The sequence below is a fragment of the Eumetopias jubatus genome, unplaced genomic scaffold (assembly GCF_037043125.1).
Source record: "Eumetopias jubatus isolate StellerSeaLion01/CBP00866 unplaced genomic scaffold, mEumJub1_p1.0 scaffold_15, whole genome shotgun sequence".
Classification (NCBI taxonomy): Eukaryota; Metazoa; Chordata; class Mammalia; order Carnivora; family Otariidae; genus Eumetopias; species Eumetopias jubatus.
This window is the reverse complement of record NW_028274821.1, coordinates 74608152-74632705: the sequence shown is the minus strand read 5'-3', so window position 1 is coordinate 74632705 and position 24554 is coordinate 74608152. Positions and strand designations below refer to the sequence as shown.

The following is a 24554-nucleotide window of genomic DNA, read 5'->3' as shown; positions in this document are numbered from 1 at the left end:
GCTATTGTGTTAGGCGTTAAGGGGTTGTTCTAATGTCCTTGACACCCAATTATTCTTTCAACAATTAACCAGCGCCAAGTATGCGCTACGCTGGGAAGAGGAGGACGGTAAAGAGAGCCTCGGGGCTGTAACCGCGGCCTGCACCCCGACGCTGGGCTCGGGTGGGCCTTCAGCCACCCAAGCTCCGACCCCCTAGGGGGGCGGGGCGCGGACCCGGCAGCACTTTTGCACACCCGATTGGCCAGGCCTCGAGGTGCGTGGGCGGAGCCGCGGCCGGAGTTGACCAGCCCGAGGGCAAAGAGCCCGCAGGGGGCGTGGCCTGTACGCTAGTCTGGGCGGGCTGCAAGGGGGGAGCTGCTTCCGGGTGAGCCGCCCCGCCCCCACGTGGGCCCCGGGAGACTAGAACGCGCGACGGCGGTGGCGGGAGCGGCAGCTGGGAGCCCTTAAGGAAGCAGGTGAGTGGGGGGCCAGACTCGGGGAGATGGCGGACTTGGAGGTGAGGCTGTGACACGAAGAGTCCCTTGTCCCCAGGCCCCAATGTGCCGTGCGCCTGAAGCGCTGGCCGTGCAGCCGGGGACAGAGTCCTTGTGGAGCCCTTGTTTGGACTCTTAGACTGCCCTGCTGCAGCCGAGATTGGGGTCCCCGCGTGGCTGTGCCCTTGGGGGCTCGGCTCCGGGCTCTGCCTCTCCTCTCTGCGGTCCACTCCCTTGGAGACGCCTAGGGCATTCTCCATCAGTACAGAACCCAAAGTGCCTCGAAGGATGGGGGAGGGAAGTGGAGGCAGTAACAGTTGCTTTGTGCTAGACTTAGACATAAGTCACATCCATTGGCCCATTAAGTCTACAACAGCCCCTTGAGGTCGGTTCAAGTCGCCATTTATCAGGTGCAGAAACTGAGATCACATAGCTGGAAAGTGACGGGATTAGGATTTGAACCCATGTCTGCAGACTCCAAAACCCATGTGCTTAACCGTCAGGCTGCCAAGTGCAGCCAAGTCCAGAGTCAACGTTCTATCTCCTTTCTCCCCCACCCCCTTCATCCAGAATTCTCCGCAAGGCCACCGCTGCTGGTAAGCGCAGCTTTGAAATCTGCACTTGAAGTATCAAGGTGGGCACTGAGGACTGGGCTGCACTAATGGTGGGCACTGAGGTCTGGGCTGCTGAAGACCTGGATTCTAGCCTCAGATCTGCTGCTGACCCCTTGCCTGATCTTGGGCCAGTGTCTCTTTCTCTGAGCCCAGTTTCATCATCGTTTCAATTACGTATTCAACAAGCTTGAAGGATCCTCTTAGCCAAGATGTTCTAGGAGTCTGTGGAACTGGCAGATTCTCCCTGCAGCTCCAAATGGCTAAACCCAGGAGAGGTTGGGCTCTTCAAAGCCCTACCTAGGTCAAGCAAGGCCTGGGTCTCATGCTTCTCTTTAATCCCTGTGTCTAGCACCGGGGCAAGCCCAGGGTAGATATTCAGGAAATGCTGGTTGAATAAACAGGGAGTTAGTTGGTCCCTTTTCAGAACTGCCTGACGTCTGTTATCCTGGGCCCTTCTGGGGCTTTGGATTTCTCAGGCCTGGCCACCTTCCACCTTAGCTGGCCCTCCTGACTGCCTTCTCCCCAGCTGGCAGCTCCCAACTGGCTGTGCCAAGAGCACAGCCTCTGAAATCCTCAGCAGAGCACAGCATGGTGGGGGTGGGGGGTGGTTCAGGCCTGCAGCTCCTTCAACCCCCCTGCCCACGGTGTCAGCTCTGAGGGCCCAACTTCGTTACTCCCAGATTGGGTAAGTTGCCTTCTAAAGAAGGAGATAGCTTCATAATCAGTCTGCAGAACTGCCTCTTCCATGAAGCCGTGTTTGACTCCTGGAGACACAGGCCCCTCCCATAGATAGCGTCTAGTCCACCCCTCTGCTGCAGTGTCTCTGGTGATCACTTCTCACCACAGAAGCTGCTGGAAGGCAGAGACCCCACCTGAGATATCATTTTTTTTAAAAAAGATTTTATTTATTTATTAGAGAAAGAATGAGAGACTGAGAGCACGAGAGGGAAGAGGGTCAGAGGGAGAAGCAGACTCCCTGCTGAGCAGGGAGCCCGATATGGGACTCGATCCCGGGACTCCAGGATCATGACCTGAGCTGAAGGCAGTCGCTTAACCAACTGAGCCACCCAGGCGCCTCCCACGTGAGATATCTTGGAAGACCCTGCGGCTTCCAAGATAGAAAAGTTCTTCCAAGATAGAAAGTTCTCCCTCCCGGGTATGGAGCAGAGCACACAGCTGTGTGGACTCTGGGGAGTAGTGGGGGCTACTTCCAGCTCACTTCTGCACCTAATGATGACAAAAGTAGGTACACGTTCCCTGGGCTGCTACCTGGTGCCAGACACGTACCTCCTAACAATCTCTAATCTCATTTCCGTAGCTTTGCAAGTTTGATAGTATCATTCCCATTTTATAGATTATGAAATAAAGACTCTGAAAGGCCAGCAGCCTTGCCCAAAGTCACAGACACAACACAGAGCCGACGTGGGACTGTGTGACCCTGAAACAAGGTTCTTTCTGCACCGCCCTGTCCTGCCTTCCAGCTAAGCTAACCTGTTCTCATGTGGGTGAGCATAGGTGCTGGGTCCCAAGGTGATTTCCTACTGTCTTCAGTGTGGTGTCACAGGACTTAAGCTGTGGCTTGGAGGCTCCCTTGATTTGGAAGAAGTGCCCTCCCAAGTATGTAGAAATCTCGCAGTCTTGAGGGATGTTTTGCAAAGCAAAACCTTGGCATGGATTTGGCTCTGCAAACAGGCAGCTCTGGCTCAGGGGCCGTTTTTCTGTTCCACAGATATTTATTAAGTTCCTGTTGTAACAGAATGCCCATGTGTGGTTGAGGTGACAGGGCACTGGACTAGAAGGCAGGAGACTCACGGTCAGGGCCAGCTCTGCACCTGACTCACTGCTCAATGTCAGACAAGTCCTGCTGCCTCTCTGCACCTCATTTTCCACTTCAGAATGTAAGAGATGAGCAGGATTGGTGATTTTCAATGTTTTTAAAATTTTTCTCAGCACTGACACCCGTTTCTCAAAGCAAATCTCTCCCTAACCCTAAAATTAAACATATGTAAGTAGAAGTGCCCTCGTCAGGTCCCCTCACACTCTCACCCTTCTCCCTTGCCCCTCCCTTGCCCCTCCCACCAACCCCCCCCACCTCCTCATGGTACAATTGGGGCTGCAAAGCTCCTGAGCAGCCCTGCTCTGCTGCTTCTGATAAGCAGAAGGCATGTGCTTGCCCAGCCTTCTAAAACATGGGGAGTTGAGGCCAGTAGAATGCAGCTTCGGATTCCAGAAGCCAGAGTCCTGCTACAAAGGTTGTTCTCTGGGAAGTGAATCGGAGGCGTGTTCACAATCCAACTTGACTCTCCAGAATGACATGGAGCAAGTCACTTAACCTCTCAGAGCCTCCTAGTTTCCTTATCAGTGAAAGTTGGAACAGTCTCTGCAGTGAAATGAGATATATATATACAAGTACCTAGTCCAGTGCCCAGCACAGAACATACGCTCAGTATATTTTTCTCCAGTGTATCCTCCATCTTTCTGACTCAACAGTCAGATAGTATAGTCCGAGAGATGCTTGCGGAATCGTGTTCATCAGGATTACAGGGTATGGTAGATAAAACCCTGGACTCATTGTCTAGAACAGATTCAAATTCTGGCTCATTTACTAACCAACTGTGTGGTCTTGGGCAAAGGACTTAACCTCTCTGAGCTGAGCTAACCTGTAGCAGACCTGACAGCCAATGTTGCACAAAATGGGCACTCGGGACCTTCTATCTGCCATCTGACTGATTGCTCATCTGGAGGTTGGGACATCTTTGGGGAGGCCTGACTTGCCTCTGGGTCAGATGATGTGGCTTGCTGGGGGTGGGTGTGGTGGTAGGGTGGGTCCCTGTATGGCTCCTGATAACCCCAACCCTGCCAAGGAGGTGTATTGGATAAAAATGGGCCCCTGAGCTGATTGGGAGAGAGCTAAAGGGACCTGGGAGACTGGAGAGAAAAGGCAAGAGACTCATGGTCAGGGCCAGCTCTGCACCTGACTCACTGCTCAGTGTACTAGGGGACCCCCGCTCCCCAATCACCCACCTGGGAGATGACACTTGGGCTTATAGGCCTGTTTTAGCCTCTTACCTCCCTAAGTGTAACCTTGGATAAGTCCTTGCCGTGAGGTCCCATTCATACAAGGAGACATGGGTGGCTCCTTTTACCCCCCCTACTTGGCTACTGGGTATCTCTCCCCAGGCACCTCCAAAAGCTCAGCTCCCAACCACCTTCTTCCTGCCTTGTCCCTGTCTCCATTGCCCTCTGGGTCACACAAGCTCAGAGCATCCGCCCCAAGAGACTGCCTCTTGGCTGTCTTACGAGGGCCCTTCCCTCTCTTCCCCTCCCCACTCCCCCCTGGAGTGTCTGTGCTCCTCTGCTCAGTCAGTTCTGCCCTGCTGGCAAGAATTAGCCTCCTAAAGCCAGGCTCTGAGCAGGCCGCTCCCCCACCCCCGCCTCATCTTCCCAGTCCGCAGTCTGTTCTCCTCTTGTCGCCTCCCTGGTGCGCACATCTCCCGTTGCCTCCTCAGTCCTCACAACAGCCCACGGCCATTCCTCCTTCCCCACCTTTGCCCCTTTCTCCCCTTCCTGAGGGAACATTCTCCCCTTTCCCTCTGCCAAGCCGAACCCACTCATCCCAAAAAACCAAGTTGAAGCCCCCATCTTCTTCCAACCAGCTTCTTCCAATCTCCAAACTCGCCTTGGAGCTCATGGTTCACTTAGGGCAGCTCCTGTCTGAGACGCACTCCATCAGCCCTACCTGCCCGAACAATTTGTTGCCTCCTCGATGAGAAATCATGTGTGCGGGTGCCCGGCATGGCCTGGCACGCAGTAGGTGCTCAAGAAACATGTGCATGCCCCAGCTTCCTTCTGTCTTACATCACTTATTTGGCACTTAGAGCATATTGTCTTGTATTTCATGTAGTTAAATACTTACCCTGTGGCAGAGTGCTGGGGGGGGGGGGTGCGGTGCAGAAATGAGCTCACCGTGGACCATGCCCTGCAGAAGCTCTGTCTCCTGGAATGAGCCAAAATAGATCCACAGAGAGTTGTTATGTAAGAGAGATTATGATCCAGGCAAGAGAAGCTTCAGCGGGAGAGGGAAGGTGGGCACTGGGGAGGAGTTGGGGCTGAGGAGGTGGTGCAGAGAGCACAGACCTTTTAGGTTAAGGGAGCAGGGTGAGCAGAACCAGAAAGCGGCCAGGTGTGGCTGGTGCTTGGGGAACAGCAGGAGACGCTCAGGCTGGAAAAGACAGCTTCAGTGGCCCCCCTGCAGGGGTTCTGTCTGTCTGTCTGTCAGGCACCTGCTAGTTAATCCTTTTAGTGTGCGTTGTGCCTGACAAGAAGTCTGTGTACCAGGGTGTTAATAGTGCTTTTCTCTAGAGGTAGAATTACAGGTGATTTTTCTTTTGCTTGCTTATCTAAAATTTCTGCCAAGCACCTGCACATTTTTCATGGAATAAACAAAGTTTAAATGTTGGCTAGGTCAGTGCCTCTCATACTAATTTCCAATCCATCACAGATTGATTTTTTTTAATAAAGTACAAAAAAAATAAAGTATTGAATTGCTGGGGAAATGTCATTTTATTTATTTACTTGACAGAGAGAGCGAGCGCACAAGCAGGGGGAGCGGCAGGCAGAGGGAGAGGGCGAAGCAGGCTTCCCACTGAGTAGGGAGCCCGACGCGGGGCTCGATCCCAGGACCCCGGGATCATGACCCGAATCGAAGGCAGACCCTCAACTGACTGAGCCACCCAGGCGTCCCGAGAAATGTCATATTTTTTTTTAACATTCTTAGTTTATTGATCCTCTCATGAAAAATCTGCACAACCACCACAGATAAAGCCACTGCAGCATCTTTACTCCTTCTGTTGTCCAATCTCCAGCTCACTTTTTGCCAGCACCAACGTTGGCTTTTGCAGTCCCCCTGACTTTCTTCATTCTGTTCTTGCGTTCCTTTCGCTGTTTTCTTGATGTCTTTTTCTTCTCATACAGGCCATGTCTTGCAAGTCTGTGTTTGGGTTCATTTTTCTTTGCATAATCCAAGGAATCATAAATCATGCCAAAGCCGGTTGTCTTGCCACCACCAAAATGGGTTCTAAATCCAAACACAAATATGACATCTGTGTGGTCTTGTACATTTTGGCTAGTTTTTCCCGAATTTCTGTCTTAGGTACCATTGCCTTTCCAGGGTGAAGAACATCAATGACCATCTGTTTCTGCTGAAGTAGTCGGTTAGTCATGAACTTGCTGGTCCGGATAGTTACTGTGTCGTTCATGATGGCGGCGAGCCTTCGAGCAGCCGGGGAAGAAAAGAGCCATATATTTTTTTTAAGATTTTATTTATTTATTTGATAGACAGAGTGGGAACACAGCAGGGGGAGCACCAGAGGGAGAGGGAGAAGCAGGCTTCCTGCTGAGCAGGGAGCCCGACATGGGGCTCGATCCCAGGACCCTGGGATCATGACCCGAGCCAAAGGCAGACGCTTAACGACTGAGCCACCCAGGCGCCCTGAGAAATGTCATTTTAGAAAAAGAGACCGTAGAAAATACAAACCGAAATCTTGGATTATTTGGTTCTGATCGCTAGGGAAGTTTCCAGAGGGCCCACTTCCCTTCCTCCACTTAGCCTTGTCACGGACCAGCAGGGACTGGGGAGCCGCACTACGGGGAGCACTGGCCAGAGAGCTGGGGAGGCAGGAATCGGGAAGAGCGTGAGGGTGTGGGACCGTCCCCTGGGGACAGGGACCGTGTCGCACGTGTGTTCTGTTGTCCCCCCCCCACAGAGCTGAGCGCGCAGGTGACACCCCGGGAGTCCACGCTGCCCACCATGCAGCCCCAGTCGGTTCTGCACAGTGGCTACTTCCACCCGCTGCTTCGCGCGTGGCAGGCAGCCGCCTCTCCCCTCAGCGCTTCCAACCTCATCTATCCCATCTTTGTCACGTGAGTCCCCAGGAATGGTCCAGGCCTCGGATCTGCCGGGGTGTGTGTGTGTGTGTGTGTGAGAGAGAGAGAGAGAGAAAATAAGGATAATAACCCTAGCCTGCCATCCTGAGCTTTTGTGCTAAGACAGAAGCAGAGAATGCATTCGTTGTGTAGCCGGTAAAGAGCTGTGTACGTGTAAGAGGTGGCAGCCATGATTATTCCTAATAGCAATGGCTGACATTTATTGAGTGCTTACTGTGTCCCGGGTACTATGCTAAGCAGTGTACATGGATTATCTCCTTCAGTCCTGACAGTTTTCATATGAGGGAAGAATGGATATTGTTCCCTAGAGTGTCCTCTCCACGAGGGCCAGGGATTTAGGTCTGCTTTGTTCCCTTTGTCTCTCCAGAGAGTAAATAGTACCTGGCACAGAGTAAGCACCCACCATTCGTTGAATGAATGAACAAATCCACCCAAACACAGACGAAGGGCCCTGAGGCTCAAAGAGATGGTGCAACGTGGCCCAGGTCACCCAGCCAGGAAGTGGCTGGGATCGCAGGCAAGGGCCTTCTGACTTCAGAACCCTAAGGCTGTAGCCACTTGACTCCTTCGTATGATTTAGGGTTCTTTTTTTTTTTTTTTTAAGGTTTTATTTATTTGACAGAGAGAGACACAGCGAGAGAGGGAACACAAGCAGGGGGAGTGGGGGAGGGAGAAGCAGGCTCCCCGCGGAGCAGGGAGCCCGATGCAGGGCTCGATCCCAGGACCCCGGGATCGTGACCCGAGCCGAAGGCAGGCGCTTAACGACTGAGCCACCCGGGCGCCGCCTGATTTAGGGTTCTTCTAGTCCCGTTGCTTCTGTTGTCCCTGTCACTCTTGCTGTTCCTATTATTATTTCAGGCCCTGGGCTTGGCCAGGCAGGGAACCAGACACTGGACCCCAGCCTCCTCCCCCGACGCCCACTTCCACACTCCCTCCCATCTCCCCAGCCATCCCTCCCGGTCACTCCCTCACCACCGGCCCTTCCCTCAGCTACTGGTCCAGAGGCCACCCCCCACCCCCCGCTCTTGCAGGGACGTTCCCGATGACGTACAGCCCATCAACAGCCTCCCAGGAGTGGCCAGGTAGGAGGCGTGGGGGGGAGGGCCAGGGGAGGGCGGCGGGAGAGGTTTCCCAGCTGGAGGTGCCAGGAAGCAGACCCGGGAGGTAGAAGATCTGGAGAAGCTCACTTCGGCTCAGTAGAGAAAAGGGTTTTCTCGGGGCCAAAGTTCGAGAACAGAAGAGCCAGCCCCATAAACGAGTGAGCTGCCCGTTCATCCACCAGAGACATCATAGCAGAGTCTCTTGCGAAGGAGAGCTGAGCTGCAAATGGGAGTTCAGTAAGAACCTTCCACAGCTGAGTTCCATAGCTCTGCTTCTGGGGGCCTTGGTTTTCCCATCTGTTGGGTGGGCGCATTCCCACCCCTCCCTGAACTGTGGGCCTTGAGCCGTCCCGGTGCCATGTGCAGCTTGGCTCTTAACGGAGGGGTGAGGCAGCCTGCCACCTGCCTCACCTCAGCCCCTCTGCCCCCTCCACACAGGTATGGCGTGAACCGGCTGGAAGAGATGCTGAAGCCCCTGGTGGAAGAGGGCCTGCGCTGTGTCCTGGTCTTTGGAGTTCTCAGCAGAGTCCCCAAGGTGGAGAATCAGAAGCAGAGTTCGAGGGGAAGACAGGGGAGGGTCGGGTGAGGGTGAGCTGAGCCCCCACATGGACCGTGCCCTCAGTATGGCCTTGTGCTGGCCCTGGGGCGCGGGCAAGGGGACAGGGCCCCCTATTTGATGACAGCACCTGCACAGGGACAGGAAGCTAAATAGGGCCGTGCCACCCTGACCGGGCAGGTCAAGTGCCCTGTGCAAAATGTGGACAGCCCTTACTGCGTCCTTGTGCAGGGAGCTGGGCTCTGTGAGGTCTGGCTGTCCTGCGGACGTACCTCTTTGCCCTTCCCCTGCCACTAGGATGAGCGGGGTTCTGCAGCCGACTCCGAGGACTCCCCAGCTGTCGAGGCCATCCGCCTGTTGCGCAAGACCTTCCCCACCCTCCTGGTGGCCTGCGACGTCTGCTTGTGCCCCTACACCTCTCATGGTCACTGTGGTGAGCTCCCTCCCTCCACCCGCCCTGCTGCCACCTGCACCCCCACCGCCTAGTCCTCCTCTGGGTGGGCCGGGCCAGGGACCGAGATGCTCCCCCAAACCCAGCTGTCTGTCCTGCAGGGCTCCTGAGCAAGAATGGGGCATTCCAGGCTGAGGAGAGCCGCCGGCGCCTGGCAGAAGTGGCACTGGCCTATGCCAAGGCAGGTGAGTGAGCCACCGGCAGCTCCGGGTCAGGGAGGTGGCAGAGTAGATAGAAGGGTCTCAGAGTTCTGAAGATGAGCAGCTCCGGGTCAGGGAGGTGACAGAGTGGATAGGAGGGTCCCAAAGTTCTGAAGGCCACCCTCTGCCCCTCAGGATGTCAGGTGGTAGCCCCATCGGACATGATGGACGGACGCGTGGAAGCCATCAAGGAGGCTCTGATGGCCCATGGACTTGGCAACAGGGTAGGGGCGGGGAGTGTGGCGAGGGGTGTGGGGACGGTATGGAGAAAGCCTGGACCAGCCCTGTCCCCGTATCTGCTAAGAATCACGGAGGTGAAAACAGCCCTGGACAAGGCCTTTGAGATCCGTCTTGACCTCCTCACCTCACACGGGGAAATCAAGGCCCAGAGCTTTAATGGGATTAGACCGCAAGCATTCTACTTCCCAGCCTACATCCTTCCTCTCCCTGTCACCTCACCCCGGGACATCTGAAAAGGGCTGCCTGGACCTTGACCCCCATTTGTCTCCCGTAGGTATCAGTGATGAGCTATAGTGCCAAATTTGCATCCTGTTTCTACGGACCTTTCCGGTGAGTGGGGATCGGCAGGGGTCTGCTTTCAAGCTTTCCCTGACCTATTCGCCCAAAGCTGGACACCCCCCACCCCGCGCTGATGCTTCTCCTTCCCAGGGATGCGGCTCAGTCCAGCCCGGCCTTTGGAGACCGCCGCTGCTACCAGCTGCCACCGGGAGCCCGAGGCCTGGCCCTGCGAGCAGTGGTGAGTGACCAGAACTTGAGCCCACCGGCCGGTCCCCCTCCCATCTTGCCTCCTGGGCACTCCCCCCAGAGTATTTCGTCCCTTAGGCCCGGGACGTACGGGAAGGAGCCGACGTGCTCATGGTGAAGCCGGGCATGCCCTACCTGGACATTGTGCGAGAGGTGAAGGACAAGGTGAGCAGGCAGAGCAGAGACAAGCAGGGGCCCAGGGAGATGAGCGGGTTTGTCCGCAGACTCTGGGATCTCAGACTCAGAGACTGCAGACCGTGTGAGTTCAGAGCGACCTGGCCCTGAGCAGGAATCCTGCCACCGTGCCCCTGCCCAGGAACCACCATGGGCATCTGCCCCCGGGCTGGCCGGAGCCTTTGAGCTGCTGTGCTTTCACAGTTCAAGAATGGGGCCGCCTGGGCCGCCTGGAGGGCTCAGTTGGTTGAACGTCTGACTCTTGGTTTTGGCTCGGGTCGTGGGGTTGAGCACTGGGCTCTGTGCTCAGTGGGGAGTCTGCTTGGGGTTCTCTCTCTCCCTGTCCCTCTGCCCCTCCCCGCTCTAAAATAAAAATCTTTAAGAAAAAAAAAAAAAAAAAGAACGGGCCCGGCTGCCAGCAGTAGGGACACGGCATGGGGCTCAAGATGCTCTCAGGTCGGGCAGGCAGGCAGGGACACTCCCAGAGGTTCCACACGTCCACCTGTCCACCTGCCACTGCTTTTCCATAGCACCCTGAGCTCCCACTTGCTGTGTACCACGTTTCTGGAGAGTTCGCCATGCTGTGGCACGGAGCCCGGGCCGGGGCGTTTGATCTCAAGGCCGCCGTCCTGGAGGCCATGACCGCCTTCCGCCGCGCAGGTAAAGCGGGGCACTGGGGTTTCCGGACCTGTGCCACGGGGCTGATGGGCACTTTGCCCAGAGGACGAAATAAAGTCATGAGACAGCCTGGCGTCTTAGGCCTGGGAATACCAGTGATCTAGAGAGACACAGGGTGAGGAGGGGCCGTGGAGCTGTAGAACCCAACATGCGACAGCGAAAAAAGCAGAGCCGTCTGTTACTTTTTGGTGTTGAGACCTTAGCCAAGCCACCTCTGTGCACCTCAGCGACCTTGTCTGCAGACCGGGGATAAAATACCCGAGGCGTGTCATCTGGAGAATTGTGGGAGGGGATGCGTGTCATTGGCATGTGCTCACCACTCCACAAATGGGAGCTGGTGGTGTTGGTGTGCACACAGCGTGGGAAGGGCCCTTACAACGTACTCATCTCTCCCGCTGTGCGTTTCATACATTGGCAAACTGAGGCCCAGCAAGAGAAAATGACTTGCCCAGGGTCACATAGCGCGCAGAGCTGTAACTGACCGGAGCTGGGCTCTGTCTTATGTTCTGACGCCTGCAGGCTGTGCCTCTTCATGGTAGCCGCCTGCCCCTCCTTGGCCCCGGTCTCCCCGAAGGTTAGCCCACAGCTGATGCCCGGCCCCTCCCCGCTTCCTGCTTCTGTCCCCCCACAGGTGCCGACATCATCATCACCTACTACACGCCTCAGCTGTTGCAGTGGCTGAAGGAGGAGTGATGGCGAACATGTACAAGACCAATAGCTAGAACTTTTAAAAGGTCCCGGGGCCTTGGAGAAGTGAAAACCAAAGTAAATGCTGCTTTAGAATTGTGCCCTCGTGCCCTCTTCCTGCTCACGTGCTGGCAGGCACCCAGCAGCCCTGGGTGCTTTCTGCCAGCGTTGCCCTCCTCCCGCCACTCCAGCCTCCCAGGCTCCCCCAGGCTTCCCCATGCCCCCCCCGGCTCAGCTCCTTCTGGCGTGGCCTCAGCTTGAAAGCCACCAGGAGGTAAGGGCGCAGGCTTGTTGGGGCCTTGGAGTGGGGCTTGGAGCATTAGGAGTAGAGGAGGGCGAGTCGCACCTTGTATCATGAGAAGCTCTGGAAAGCCTGAGGCCTTTGGCAGCAGAGCTGGGCGCTGGGACAGAGGCCTGGGATGACATCTTCAGGTTTAGCTTTGAGATTTGCCTCGATTCCACCGGAAGGTGATTCCCACACGGGCCCCTGTTGCCAGGCTGCCTGAGATCTCCTGTTCTGCTCTCAGCCATATAGCCAGAGAAGAGTTACTTGTTAATGAGTAGAAACACTGCCTGAGGATCGAAATTCAGAAGCAAATAGAGAGTTCCTGACTGCTGGAGATGCCACCACCAATAAGGCTTTTCTGTTGAAGGGAGAATTTTTGAGAACATCTGCTCAGTGTCCAGAGATGATGCTGGGTACTGGGGATAGAGCAGGACAGATCTCAGCTTGTCTCTTTGGAATCTATGCAAGGAGAGTGGGGAGACAGCCAATACGAAAACAAAGCAATTACAAATCATAATTAGTGCTTTGAAGGAAAGAAAGGGTCTGAGACAGCATAATTGACCAAGGGCCTCTCTTGAGAGGGTGGTCCAGAAGCCCTCCCTGAGGTTGAGGGACAAGAAAGGCTCTTTCCAGAGAGCAGAGGGAAGAGCATCAGAAGCCACAAGAATGACCCAAAGTGTGCAAAGGTCCTGCGGTGGGAGGAGCCTCCCAGCTGGGAGCAGGGTGAGGAAGCGGAGGAGGGGGACGGAACTGGAGGTTCGAAAGGTAGGCCGTACACCTGGTAGGAAGCTCGGTCTTCCTTTGCCTTGGGTAGAAGGCTATCTGAAGGATCTTAACTAGAAGTTACGTGTGTTCCCCTTCCCCCAGTCTGCTGCTGCGTGAAAAGGAAAGGGTGAGCCAAAAAGAGGCTGGTTGGGAGGCGCTTGGAGACCCCGCAGAGGACTGACATTGGCCCGGACCTGGGTGGTGGCAGTGGAGAGAGGAGGAAGTAGGTATATGTTCAGGATACGTTCCCGGAGGCAGAACGAGCAGGTTTTGCCTAAACTGTAAGTCCAAGGAACGGGAGGAAACGAGGATGCCCTCATGGGTTTCTAGCTTGAGCCTCTGGATAAGTGCCTTCTTCCAAGACTCACATCATGTCTCCCCTAGTAGAAGGTAAGGCCCAGCTAAGGGCCCTTGCACGTCCACCTGCCCATCTGCAAAGTGACAGATCCCAAATCTAGGGCCAAAGCAAGCTCAACTCAGACCTTAAAGCAGTACAATCCATTTTAAAATGTAGAACTATAGGGGCGCCTGGGTGGCTCCGTCATTAGGCATCTGCCTTCGGCTCAGGTCGTGATCCCAGGGTCCTGGGATCGGGCCCCGCGTCGGGCTCCCCGCTCGGCGGGAAGCCTGCTTCTCCCTCTCCCTCTCCCCCTGCTTGTGTTCCCTCTCTCGCTGTGTCTCTCTCTGTCAAATAAATAATAAAATCTTTTTTAAAAAAAATGTGGAATTATAAACTCCCAGCAGCTCCTGTAGTCAGGCCAGTCCCCTCCGACTCCCAGTTTTCCGTAGAGCTGCAGCTCACCTGAGGACCTGATCTCCCTCTGTCCTTAGCATTTGGGGAGGCAGCCAACCAAAATCAGGGCTTGAAGAGGCATAAATCTTCACCTTCCAAGGAGTCTGAGCCTGGAACTTCCCCGCCCCCCACTAGGGGCCTGAAGCACTAATTAAAGATGAGCCACTGATGGGCCTCAGGGCTCTGAGCAGACCAGAACCTTGGCCATACTGGCTTCTTGTCTCCTGGCCCCTTGGCCCCGGTCCCTGAGCTCATTGCTGGTTAGGGTGGAAGGGAAGGTTCTTCAGGGGCATCCCAGGCTCATCACTGCCAAGCTAATAGGAGGCCCGGTTCTTGGAGGCATAGAGAGGAGACAGAAATTGCTCTTTAGGTACAAACCCCACAGGAGGCAAAAATTACATGTGTCCAGAACCCCCAGAAGTAAACGTTAAGTGGACTGAGGAGATGTAGGAGGCAGATGTGTCTCCAGGGATGTTGTGACAGGTGCTGTGAGGGAGGCCATCAGGACCTGACTGGGTTTGAAGGATCAGAAAACGCTTCCCTGAGAGGCTGACGTTTAAGCCTAGACCTGAGGAATGAGCAGCCAAGCTAAGAGCATTCCTGCAGAGGGAACTCTGCGTCTAGAATGAGCTAGGAGAACACAAAGCAGGTGTGGCTGGAGCAGAGTGGATGACGAAGGAAGAGGTGGCCTCAGAAACCGTGCAGGGCTCAAAAGCCATGTTTATGGAAGATGGGGAGTCTTTCCAGACTTTGTTCCAAGAGAAAGGAAAGCCATTTGAAGGATTTTAAGCAGCGGAACAACTAGCTCTGATTTTGCATTTTATGAAAACATAGGACAGCACTGGCAAAGCGCAGATGGGAAAATGTGTAATCTGGACTGGAGTGGTGACAGTGGGGTTGAAGGAGGTGGATTAGATGGGAAGGATGAACGTGGCTTGAGCTCTTGGTGGCTGGTGGGACATTTACTAGAATGGGAAAGCTTAGAAGGGAGGGTCGAGCGGGAGTCCTAAATTTAGCTTGGGTTTGCAATGAGGGAGTATCTAGAGAGCTTATGACTCACCTAAGGCCATTCAACTAGTTTGTGGCAGAACTGGGTCTAGAACCCTGTCACTGAGCCATCAGAGCCAGGATTTGAACCCACATAGTTCAACTCCAAGGCCCCTACCCTGGACCACTGTGCCACACCATCTCCCAATAAACAGTAGCCAAATTCGGGATCTAACATGATGCTATTACAATGGAGCAGGCCAAGGGCTGCATTGCCTCAGGCATCATGGCCTACGTGAAGGTGGCACCCTCTGGAGTCGATTTGTTGCCAGAGGTGCCTGCTCAGTATCTGCTCCCGCCCAGCTATGTTTTGTGTACAGAGAATGGCCAGGCAGGCAAGCTGGGAGGCTTTGGGCGGTGCTGGGGGCTCTAGCTCCACGGTCCGTCTCCTGCTGCACGCTCTCCTCTCACTAGTGGTAATTTCATCCTTGTGCAGAGAGAACGCAGCTTCCACAATTGGCAAGGCATAGTCTCAGACTTCCAAGCATTGCAGACAACTGGTGGGCATTCAGGGCCTCTCAATGAGACTTGACTTTATTTCCCTCTGATGTGCCTGCTTAGACGGTAACTTCTCTGTTTCTTGTAGGACTTCCTGAAGCCACAACAAAAAGCCGTTAAGTTCCACCGATTTTTCACTACAATCCCTCAAACTGCAACGTCAGTGGGCATACGGTTGAGGGTCCCAACAAACAGGCATTTTAACCAGCCATTTTACTACCAATTTCCAACTAGGAAAGGAGGAATCCTGACCTGCCCCATACCCCACATGGACTCTGCCAGTTACACAAATTAGGGCCCGTGACTTGCAGCACCCCATATTCTATTGTTCCACATATTTTGCAAGTTACAGAAATCCAATTCAATAGCAAAAAAAGGAAATGATTGGCTTTCATAACTGAACTTCAACAAGGTCCGGTGTGGTGGGGTCTAGGGTTAAAGGCTGTCGAGGCTGTGTCCCTTCCTAGTTCTTATATATTTGGCTCAGCTTGGCTATAATTATTCTAAGATGGGCTTTTGCCACTTGACAGCCACACAATCCTTAAAAGATCCTTATGACTTAGAATCCCAAAGAAAGATCTTTTCCCATCATTCACAATGAATCTCTGGAGGTCTCTGATTGGCCCTGCCCAGGTCACATGTAATCTTCGGTCACTGTAATCCACGGCATGGGAGATGCGGCACTATGATTGACCAGGTCTGCCTCATTTCCTCATTACAGAAGTCTGGTGGAGTTTCAGAGCTTTGCAGCAGTGATCCCCTTTGCCTGGAATGCTTTTCCCCCAAATCTGTGTGTCAGTCTCCTTTTTATTGCTAAGATCTTGGCTTCCTCATTGCTTACTCAAAACACCTACATTGACACCCGATTTAAAGTCATTCCCCAGTTACTGTGTTAGTCAGGATTCAAGCTCAGTGGTCATAACAAGCCAAAGTAATGATAGTTAAATGGAAATGTTTCTCTCCAGTCCAGACCATGTCAGCTACATGGTGTGCTAGGTCCTGGCTCCTGCCTTTTTCTGTCCTCAACACATCTCGGCTTCCATCTCGTGGTCAAAGATGGTGAGTTCAGTTCCCACCATTAGCTCCTCTCTTCAGTCAGCAGAAAGAGGAGAATGGCAAGTGGAGGGCATGACACTTCTTTATAAGGGTCTTTATAAGGGAGCAACCCGAAAGTTGCACATATCACTTCTGTCCATATGCTCTTGTCTGAACTTAGTCACATGGCCGCACCTAGTTGTGTAAGGGCCGTTGGGAGATAGAGGCTAGTGGGGCAGCCATGCACTCAGCTAAACCTCAGGGGTTCAGTTACTAAGGGAAAAGGGTAGGGTGGCGATAGGGCCAAACGGGAACCCCCACCACATGAAGTTCTGTAATCACAGAAACAATGGTCAGAACATCAAAGAGGTCTTTAGAGACCATTTAGTTCAACACTCATTGTACAGAGGGGAGACAGACCCAGAAAGGGAACTTGTTCAAATTCACACAAGCCAATGACAGACCAAGGCTGGGATTCAGGTCTCCAAACTCCACGCCAGTGCTCAAACCTGGGGAAGGGATTGGTTTTAGGAGGACTTCAGCTTTTTATGTTATCTTCGCTTCAGATGCATTTTTATAGTCATGTATTATGTCTAACAAGGATACATTCATATTATTTGTGTAAATAAAAATAAATGAAAACATGACCGATGCATATATGAAAAGGCATTCTCTCCATTAGTCAACAGAGAAATTAAAATGAAAACCACAATGAGGGGGCGCCTGGGTGGCACAGTCGGTTGAGCATCCGACTTGGTTTCGGCTCTGGTTATGATCTCAGGGTCATGAGATTGAGCCTTGCGGGGGGCTCCATGCTTGAGATTCTCTCTCCCTCTGTGCCTCCCACTCACTCTCCCCCTCCTAACTAAAATAAATCTTAAAAAAAAAAAACCAAAACCCCACAATGAGATACTACCGTACATCCATCAGAGTGCCTAAAGTTTTAAAAAGAGACAATGCCAATGGTTGAGAATGTGCAGCAACAGGAACTCTCAGACATTACTCAGAAAATTGGCCCTATCCACTAAAGCTGAACATATGTATAGTTCATGACCCAGGAATTCCACATACAGGTATTCACCTAACAGAATGTGTTCCTATGTTTACGCAAAGACACACATACTCAAGAATGTTCCCATCAACATTTTCTCATTTTTGCAGTAACCAAAAACTGGATAACCCAAATGCCTATCAACAGTAAAATGTAGTGGGCAGCCTGGCTGGCTAAGTCAGCAGAGCATTTAACTCTTGATTTTAGGGTCATGAGTTCAAGTCCCATGTTGGGTGTAGAGCTTACTTAAAACACACACACACACAAGGGGCACCTGGGTAGTGCAGTCAGTTGAGCAACCAACTTTTGGTTTTGGCTCAGGTCGTGATCTCAGGGTCATGGGATCAAGCCCAGCATAGGCTCCATGCTCAGTGTGGAGTCTGCTTGGGATTCTCTCCCTCCCCCTCTCCTACTCATGTTTCTCTCTCTCAACTACATAAATCTTTAAAAAACACACATAATATAGGGTACCTCGGTGGCTTAGTCAGTTAAGCATCTGGCTCTTGATTTCTGCTTGGGTCATGATCTCAGGTTCCTGGGATCAGGCCTGTGTGGGGCTCCCCGCTCTTCGGGGAGTCTGCTTAAGGATTCATTCTCTCCCTCTGCCCCTTCCCCCACTTGTTCTCTCTCTCTGAAATGTTTTTAATAAAGCAAATTCTAAAAAACACACAATAAAATGTAGTATATTCATATAATGGAATGTTACAGGTAGAATGAATGACATACAAGTACACATAACATGGATAAATCTTTTTTTTTTTAAGATTTTATTTGAGAGAGAGAGCAAAAGAGAGCATGAGCGGGAAGGAGGAGCAAGCTCCCCAACTCAGGGCTCAATCCCAGGACCCTGGGATCATGACCTGATCCAAAGGCAGACGCTTAACCACTAGGGTCCCTCATGGATATATCTTACAAATAAAATTTGAGTAAAAAAAGCAAGACAGGGACGCCTCTCTCTCTCTAAAATAGAAAAATATTTTTTTTTTTTTTTAAAGCAAGTCAGGGGCGCCTGGGTGGCTCAGTCGTTAAGCATCTGCCTTCGGCTTGGGTCATGGTCCCAGGGTCCTGGGATCGAGCCCCGCATCGGGCTCCCTGCTCAGCGGGAAGCCTGCTTCTCCCTCTCCCACTCCCCCTGCTTGTGTTCCCTCTCTCGCTGTGTCTCTCTCTGTCGAATAAAGAAATAAAATCTTTAAAAAAATAAAAAATAAAGACAAAAGAGTGTATGATGTATTATTCCATTTATAATCCAGTTCAAAAAACAAGTTAAACTAATTAGAAGTCAGGACAGTGGTTACCCTTTGTGGGGTAAGGACCCTAGGGTTCTGGAAATGCTTTTTCTTGGTCTGAGTACTGGCTGTATGAGTATGTTCACTTCGTAAAAATTCAAGGACGTGTACACTTGTTTGCACTTTTCTCTCTGATAGGTTTTAATATGTTAAGTAAATGAAAATTTTAAAGTAAATAGAGATGTGTCTGACAGCCCCAGCCTGGGTTTACTTATGTATATGAGAGCATGAGATTCTCAAGGGCGAAGGCCTCATGTAAAAAACGTGGCTTCCTCAAAGAGAAATGGACCAAAGGCAGTGTTCAGTTTAATGACATGCCAGGTGTCTCAGGAGCGGTCATGAGGTCAGAGTGCACACAGGATAGACCAAGGGATGAAAACCTCCAAGAAGGGTTTCTGTCATCTGACTTAGGGAGGAGACTATACCCATTAAGTGTACCCATTTTTTTTAAGTAAGCTCTACCCCCATGTGCGGCTTGAACTCACGACCCTGAGATCCAGAGTCGCACGCTCTACCAACTCAGCCAGCCAGGTGCCCCAAGTGTACCCATTTTTGAACTGGCAATTTCAAAAAGAAGTTTGTTTTCCGAATAGTGGGGACCTGTCACTGGCTTTCCTGTGACACACAAGGCTCTTTTTTTTTTTTTAAATCTCTGCTGAAAAGTTATGCAGAGAAAGAGAACGTAAAGGGCAAACCATCAAATCAGGGCCACAACTCCAGAGGGCACACTCACATAGATTATAATGGACTTGCCCGCCGTGTGCAACAGGTGCCTGGGGTTGAAATAGTTGTGTGACCAAACAAAGCCCTTAACCTCTGAGGAGACTCAACTATGTGAAAAGAATCATCTTCCGTGGGGGGGGGGGGGGTTGGACGGATGGGCAACACAGGTGCAGGGGAGTGGGAGAGGCAGGCTTCCAGGTGTGGAGTAAGTCACAGGGATAAAAGTGACAGCACGGGGAATACAGTCAGTGCTCTGGTAATACTGTTGTGTGGGGACAGACGGTAGCTACGCTTGTGAGCAGAGTGTATGCAGAGGTTGAATCATTATGTTGTACACCTGAAACTAATGTCAAATAAAACATTTATTATTACTATTTTTTAAGTAATCTCTATGCCCAATGTGGGGCTCAAAGTCGTGACCCCGAGATCAAGAGTCCCATGCTCTACCGACTGAGCCAGCCAGGTACCCCTAACATTTTTTTTAAAGAATCATTTGGGGCACCTGCGTGGCTCAGCCAGTTAAGCGTCTGCCTTGGGCTTAGGTCCTGATCCCGTGGTCCTGGGATCCAGCCCCGTGGCTGGCTCCCTGCTCCGCAGGGGTCTGCTTCTCCTTCTCCCTCTGTGTGCTCTCTTTCTCAAGTAAATAAATAAAATCTTTAAAAAAATAAAAAGAATCATCTACTTCTCAAAGAGCTTTTTCATGTGCTCTCACTTAATCTTGATGTAAGCATGCTCTATTTGTACATGGAGGAACTCAGGTTTCCCCGACAAAGTTAATTACCTTGGAAATTAACTTAGAAGCTGGCCTGGACTTCAACTGGAAGTTATTTTGTTCAATCCCCCCATTTTGCAGATTGGAGACTGAGGCCTAGAGAGGAAAAGAATTCAATGAAGGGTTCACAGAGAGCCAGGTGGCAGAGCTGGCACCAGAACCTAAGGAGCTGGGTTTTAGGTGACCCTGGAACCTGAACCATCTCAAAACTTCTGGGCTCTGTGAATCACAGCTGGACCTCTGACCTCCCACTCACCCTTTCCACTCCCACTTGTAGGAATCCTGCTTGTAATGAATTTTGGAATCAAGCTCTCCCGTGCTGGCCTAGGTCTGTGACTCCGCACTTTGTATTTTCTCCCAGGCTAGAGCCCAATGACGATTAGGTGGTTCTGAATGAAATGAACAGGCCAGTCTTAGAATATAGGAGGAAGATTTGTTTAAAAAGGGAGGGGGGAGGGGAAGAAGGAAGAAAGAAAATATGTTTGTGTGCTCCTAGGAAAATAGCATAATGACCCAAAGCACCACTGCAGCAACCCCTGGGGAGTGCGTGGGGGGCCGGAGGTCCTCCTTGTCTCCCCACCTCCATGGGCCACTACCCTTGCTCAATAAGCAGGCTGGAGCCCCAGCACCTTTGCTTTTGCCGGTGGCTCACCTCCAGTACCCGTCCCTTAGTCTTCACCTGGCTGTTCAGATCTTTGCCCCTCCCCTAACTTCATCCAGAGAGGCCCTGACACTGCTCATGGCGCCATTCTGATTTTATTGCCTTTATAACACTCCTCACTACCTGAAAGCTTGTGTATTTACTTGGTCTGTGTCTGCCCCATTCTGGTTCCGTGAAGGCAGGAATCCTGTCTGCACCGTCTGGCAACAGAGCAGACCTACGCTCAATGAGGAGTGAGATTGGGCTTTTGCTTTTTACTTTGTATACTTTGTATTTTAAAACATTTTTGTAGATGATTATATCAAAAGAAAAAAAAACCAGCTAGGTTACTGCAGAGGACTCTACTCTCAGCAGAATGTCTTGGGTTAGACAAATTTCCAAATGAAAGCAATTCCTTCCTAGTACCGACTGGAGACTCAAACCAGAGAGGGGCAGCGCCTGGCCCAAGTCCACACAGCACTCAGCAAGCCAGGCCGGGACCAAGATCCCCCTCTTCCCAAGTCAGCTTGGGGACCTCCCGGGAATGTCTGGATCCGGGGAAGACGGAGGGGTCTGCGAGGAGTGGAGGGAAAAAGCGCAGAAAGGGGAATAAGGGAGAGGCGGCGAGGGCGGGGCAGGCAGAAAGGGAGGAGAGTGTGCAAGGTGACCCAGAGATGCGGGGGGCGAGGCGGAGGGGGCGGGACGGGCAATGAGAGGGAGACGGAAAGGACCGGGCAGGCTGGTGACCGAGGGCGCTGGGGGCGGGGAGGCAGGTGAGGGTGCGACGGGAGGGAGCGGAGAGGACTGTGGCAGGGTCGAGAGGCCGGGGGAACAGCGGGAGGAGGAGAGGGGCGGGCGGAGGGCCAGGGGCGGGGAAAGGAGGGGCGGGGCCAGGAGGGGGCGGGTCCCTGGCTCCGTGGGGGACACGGAGCGCCTGCGCAGCTCTCTGGACCCGGCTCTCGGCTCCGGTTTCCTCAGGACTGGCTTCCCGGCGGGTCCGCTGGGTCCGGATCCCGGGAGGCTGGGGACCGGGGGTCCGCGCCGAGCGGTCGGAGCGCGCCGGAGCTGGGAAGGGGCCCCCAGGAGGCCGGCCGCAGCCACGTCACGCCCAAGGTCACGCTGCAAATGGCAGCCGTAGAGATTTCGCTCTAACAGCGGGCTACTTGGACTTTGTCCCCATCGAGCCCTGGAGGTGAGGAGGAAGGCCGAGAAATTCAGGCTTGCAGCCCAGAGGCCTCAGCCCCGGCTTCCAGAAATGGAAGACGTTGTGGGTCGGGAGCCAGAGCTCTTTGCTCTAGTCTTAGCTGGGCCCGTGACTCCCTGCGTGGCTTTGGGCGATTTCCCGCCCCTCACTGGGCCTCCATCTACCCACCGGTAAAGTGAGAGGGTTTTTGGATGGCTCTCCCTAATTTCCAGATTGACTTAAATTCATTTCCTTGTCAGACTTCCCCTACGGCTTGCCCCCAGCTTCACCAGCCACTTCCCTTCCTCAGCAGCAACTTGGCTGTACTCTGAAACTCTGGACCCTCAGGTTTCCACTAGACCGCCTGAGATTGTCTGCAATCAACTGTGTGGGGCAAGAAGCTGCACCCAGCCTCCGGACAGCAGGCTGAGGACTGGTTTCTTGTGCACTGAGTCAGTAATCCTTTTATTGGCTCTCCACCTAGGCAGACCTGGTCACTGCCAGTAAAGACAAATCAGAGGCTTAGAGGGAGGACCTGGCTCTCTGTCTGCCTTTGGCCCAGTGCTGTGCTGATTCACCCAAATCAGATTGTTTTAAAATCCAAATTTGTCTAAGCATGATGCAGTAGAAGGGAGCACTGGCCAGAGGCCGGAAGTTTGGGTTCTGGTGCTGGCTGTGCACCTTAGGCTAGTATCTGCCCCTCTCTGGCTCAGTCTTCCCTGATAAACAAGGGGTCTGTCACATGGTCTGCAAGGACCCTGTGTCTTTGGTGTTAACAATAGTAATAGCAATCATAATTGTTTCCTTACCTTGACTTACAAGGCCCTGTCTACCCAAAGCAGCAGACTTGCCGTTGACCTACCTCGGGGCCTTTGCACTTGGTGTTTCCAGTGCCAGGAACACTTAACCACCTCCATTTCCTGCATAGTCATTCTTCAGATCTCCCCCGAACCTTGACTTACTTAGGAAGTTCAACACAGATGGGATCCCTGGGTTTATATCCTTATGGCACATGCTGACTTTGTTATTCTTCAGTGTTTGTAGAGTTCTTTGTCTAATATCTGTGTCTCGTATTCTTTAATGCCTGTAAATGCCAGGAGGCTGGAAATCTGTTCCCTAGCATCTAGCACATAGTAGGTGCCCAGAAATTTGTGGAATGAACAGATGATCTCATTTCATGCAATAGTCTCGTGAGGTTGGCACATCGTGCTCCTCTTCAGTCAGGAGACAGATTCAGAGAGTGACACTCCTAGGGTCACACAGTAAGTGGGAAATGCCTGAATTTGAACCCAGTCAGTCTCTGACCCCAAGATCTGAACTTCTACCCCACTGCCATCTCATTCCAGGATCTTCGGCTGTGAGGACGTGCCACAACTCTGGCCCACAAGGCCTGGAGAGAGAAGACCTTTAGGTGGTGGAGGCGGGGTGGGGTGGGTCTTGTCCAGCTCAGTTTCTCTTTAACCCCTGGCGGACTTGGGGTGCACTTGCCCCGCTCCGACAGGCCCATGGCGCATCGGCTGCAGATACGACTGCTGACGTGGGACGTGAAGGACACACTGCTCAGGCTCCGCCATCCTGTGGGAGAGGAATACGCCACCAAGGCCCGGGCCCACGGGCTGGAGGTGGAGGCCGCCACACTGGGACACGCCTTCAGGCAGGCCTACATGACTCAGAGCCACAGCTTCCCCAACTACGGCCTGAGCCAAGGCCTCACCTCCCGCCGGTGGTGGCTGGATGTGGTCTTACACACCTTCCACCTAGCGGGTGTTCGGGATGCCCAGGCTGTGGCCCCCATCGCTGAGCGGCTGTACGAGGACTTCTGTAAGCCGTGCACCTGGCAGGTGTTGGAGGGGGCTGAGGCCACCCTGAGAGGGTGCCGAGAACGAGGTCTGAGGCTGGCAGTGGTCTCCAACTTTGACCGGCGGCTGGAGGACATCCTGAGGGGGCTGGGCCTGCGGGAACACTTTGACTTTGTGCTGACCTCTGAGGCTGCCGGGTGGCCCAAGCCTCACCCCCGAATTTTCCACGAGGCCTTGCGGCTTGCTCGAGTGGACCCGGCAGGAGCAGCCCACATTGGGGACAGTTACCACTGTGATTACAAGGGGGCCCTGGCTGTAGGGATGCACAGCTTCCTGGTGGTTGGCCCAGAGCCTTTGGACCCTGCAGTCAAGGGTTCTGTACCCCAAGAATGCCTCCTCCCCTCACTGTCCCATCTCCTGCCTGCCCTTGACTGCCTGGAGGGCTCACCTCTGGAACTTTGAGTCCGACGAGGGAAGTCGAGGGAAGTGGCTCCAGCAAACTAGAAAGCTCCTTCCTTCCTGAGATCAGGCCTTTGCCTCTCTCCCTGTGGCATCCAAATGCATCCTGACTATAAAGCAGTGAATGCAGGGCTTTGAGCCCTGCTCCACGCCTCTCAGGTGGTTTATTTGTCACACCTGTGTCTTTCCCCCCGACCCCCACCTACAAGATTCACTGAGGGCCCGACTAGCTTCAGAACCAGGCACATTCAAAAATTTGTTTTAGCAGCAGGGCCCTATTGTTACGGGAGATCTTACTGGAACCCCAATATGCAAAACAGCAAAAGCAAGAAACTTCTAGGGTTGAAACACGTTCTAGAGCCCCACAGTCGGGCCCTGAAGCCTCTACAACTCCCCGTGGGAAGCAGATTGGAGGAGCTTAGTTTGGAAAACGGGTGCTAAGCTGTGCTGTAGGGACATGTCCTCTAGGACTATACAGTGTAAACAGGATTTCAGACAAGGAGGACCACAATTATATCATGAGAAGAAACTTCTTTCATGCTTGCCATGTGTTAGTCCTTTACATGCAGGTAG

At 53.0% G+C, this 24554-nt stretch overlaps 2 protein-coding genes across 7 annotated transcripts; both read left to right on the top strand.

The window, feature by feature from the left end:
• Window positions 1-368: 368 nt before the first annotated feature.
• On the top strand, window positions 369-11745 carry ALAD (aminolevulinate dehydratase). Of its 5 annotated transcripts, none has more exons than XM_088018773.1 (14): window positions 369-455; window positions 1044-1069; window positions 6258-6300; window positions 6853-7009; window positions 8065-8115; window positions 8572-8668; window positions 8987-9122; window positions 9242-9325; window positions 9476-9564; window positions 9855-9910; window positions 10010-10097; window positions 10184-10270; window positions 10810-10939; window positions 11589-11745. In XM_088018773.1, exons 4-14 carry the CDS (start codon window positions 6897-6899, stop codon window positions 11648-11650), a joined length of 993 nt encoding a protein of 330 aa, XP_087874899.1. In that variant the 5' UTR covers window positions 369-455; window positions 1044-1069; window positions 6258-6300; window positions 6853-6896; the 3' UTR covers window positions 11651-11745. The 5 variants fall into 5 exon arrangements, with proteins under 5 accessions (XP_087874899.1, XP_087874898.1, XP_027963666.1 ...); XM_088018772.1 differs by having other exon boundaries at window positions 1044-1107; XM_028107865.2 differs by lacking the exon at window positions 6258-6300.
• A 9752-nt stretch (window positions 11746-21497) lies between these two features.
• HDHD3 (haloacid dehalogenase like hydrolase domain containing 3) lies at window positions 21498-24514 on the top strand. Of its 2 annotated transcripts, none has more exons than XM_028107813.2 (2): window positions 21498-21732; window positions 23070-24514. In XM_028107813.2, the coding sequence occupies exon 2, from the start codon at window positions 23229-23231 to the stop codon at window positions 23982-23984; it is 756 nt and encodes a 251-aa protein (XP_027963614.1). In that variant the 5' UTR covers window positions 21498-21732; window positions 23070-23228; the 3' UTR covers window positions 23985-24514. The 2 variants fall into 2 exon arrangements, with proteins under 2 accessions (XP_027963614.1, XP_027963615.1); XM_028107814.2 differs by lacking the exon at window positions 21498-21732 and adding an exon at window positions 21768-22175.
• The last annotated feature ends 40 nt before the right edge of the window (window positions 24515-24554 follow it).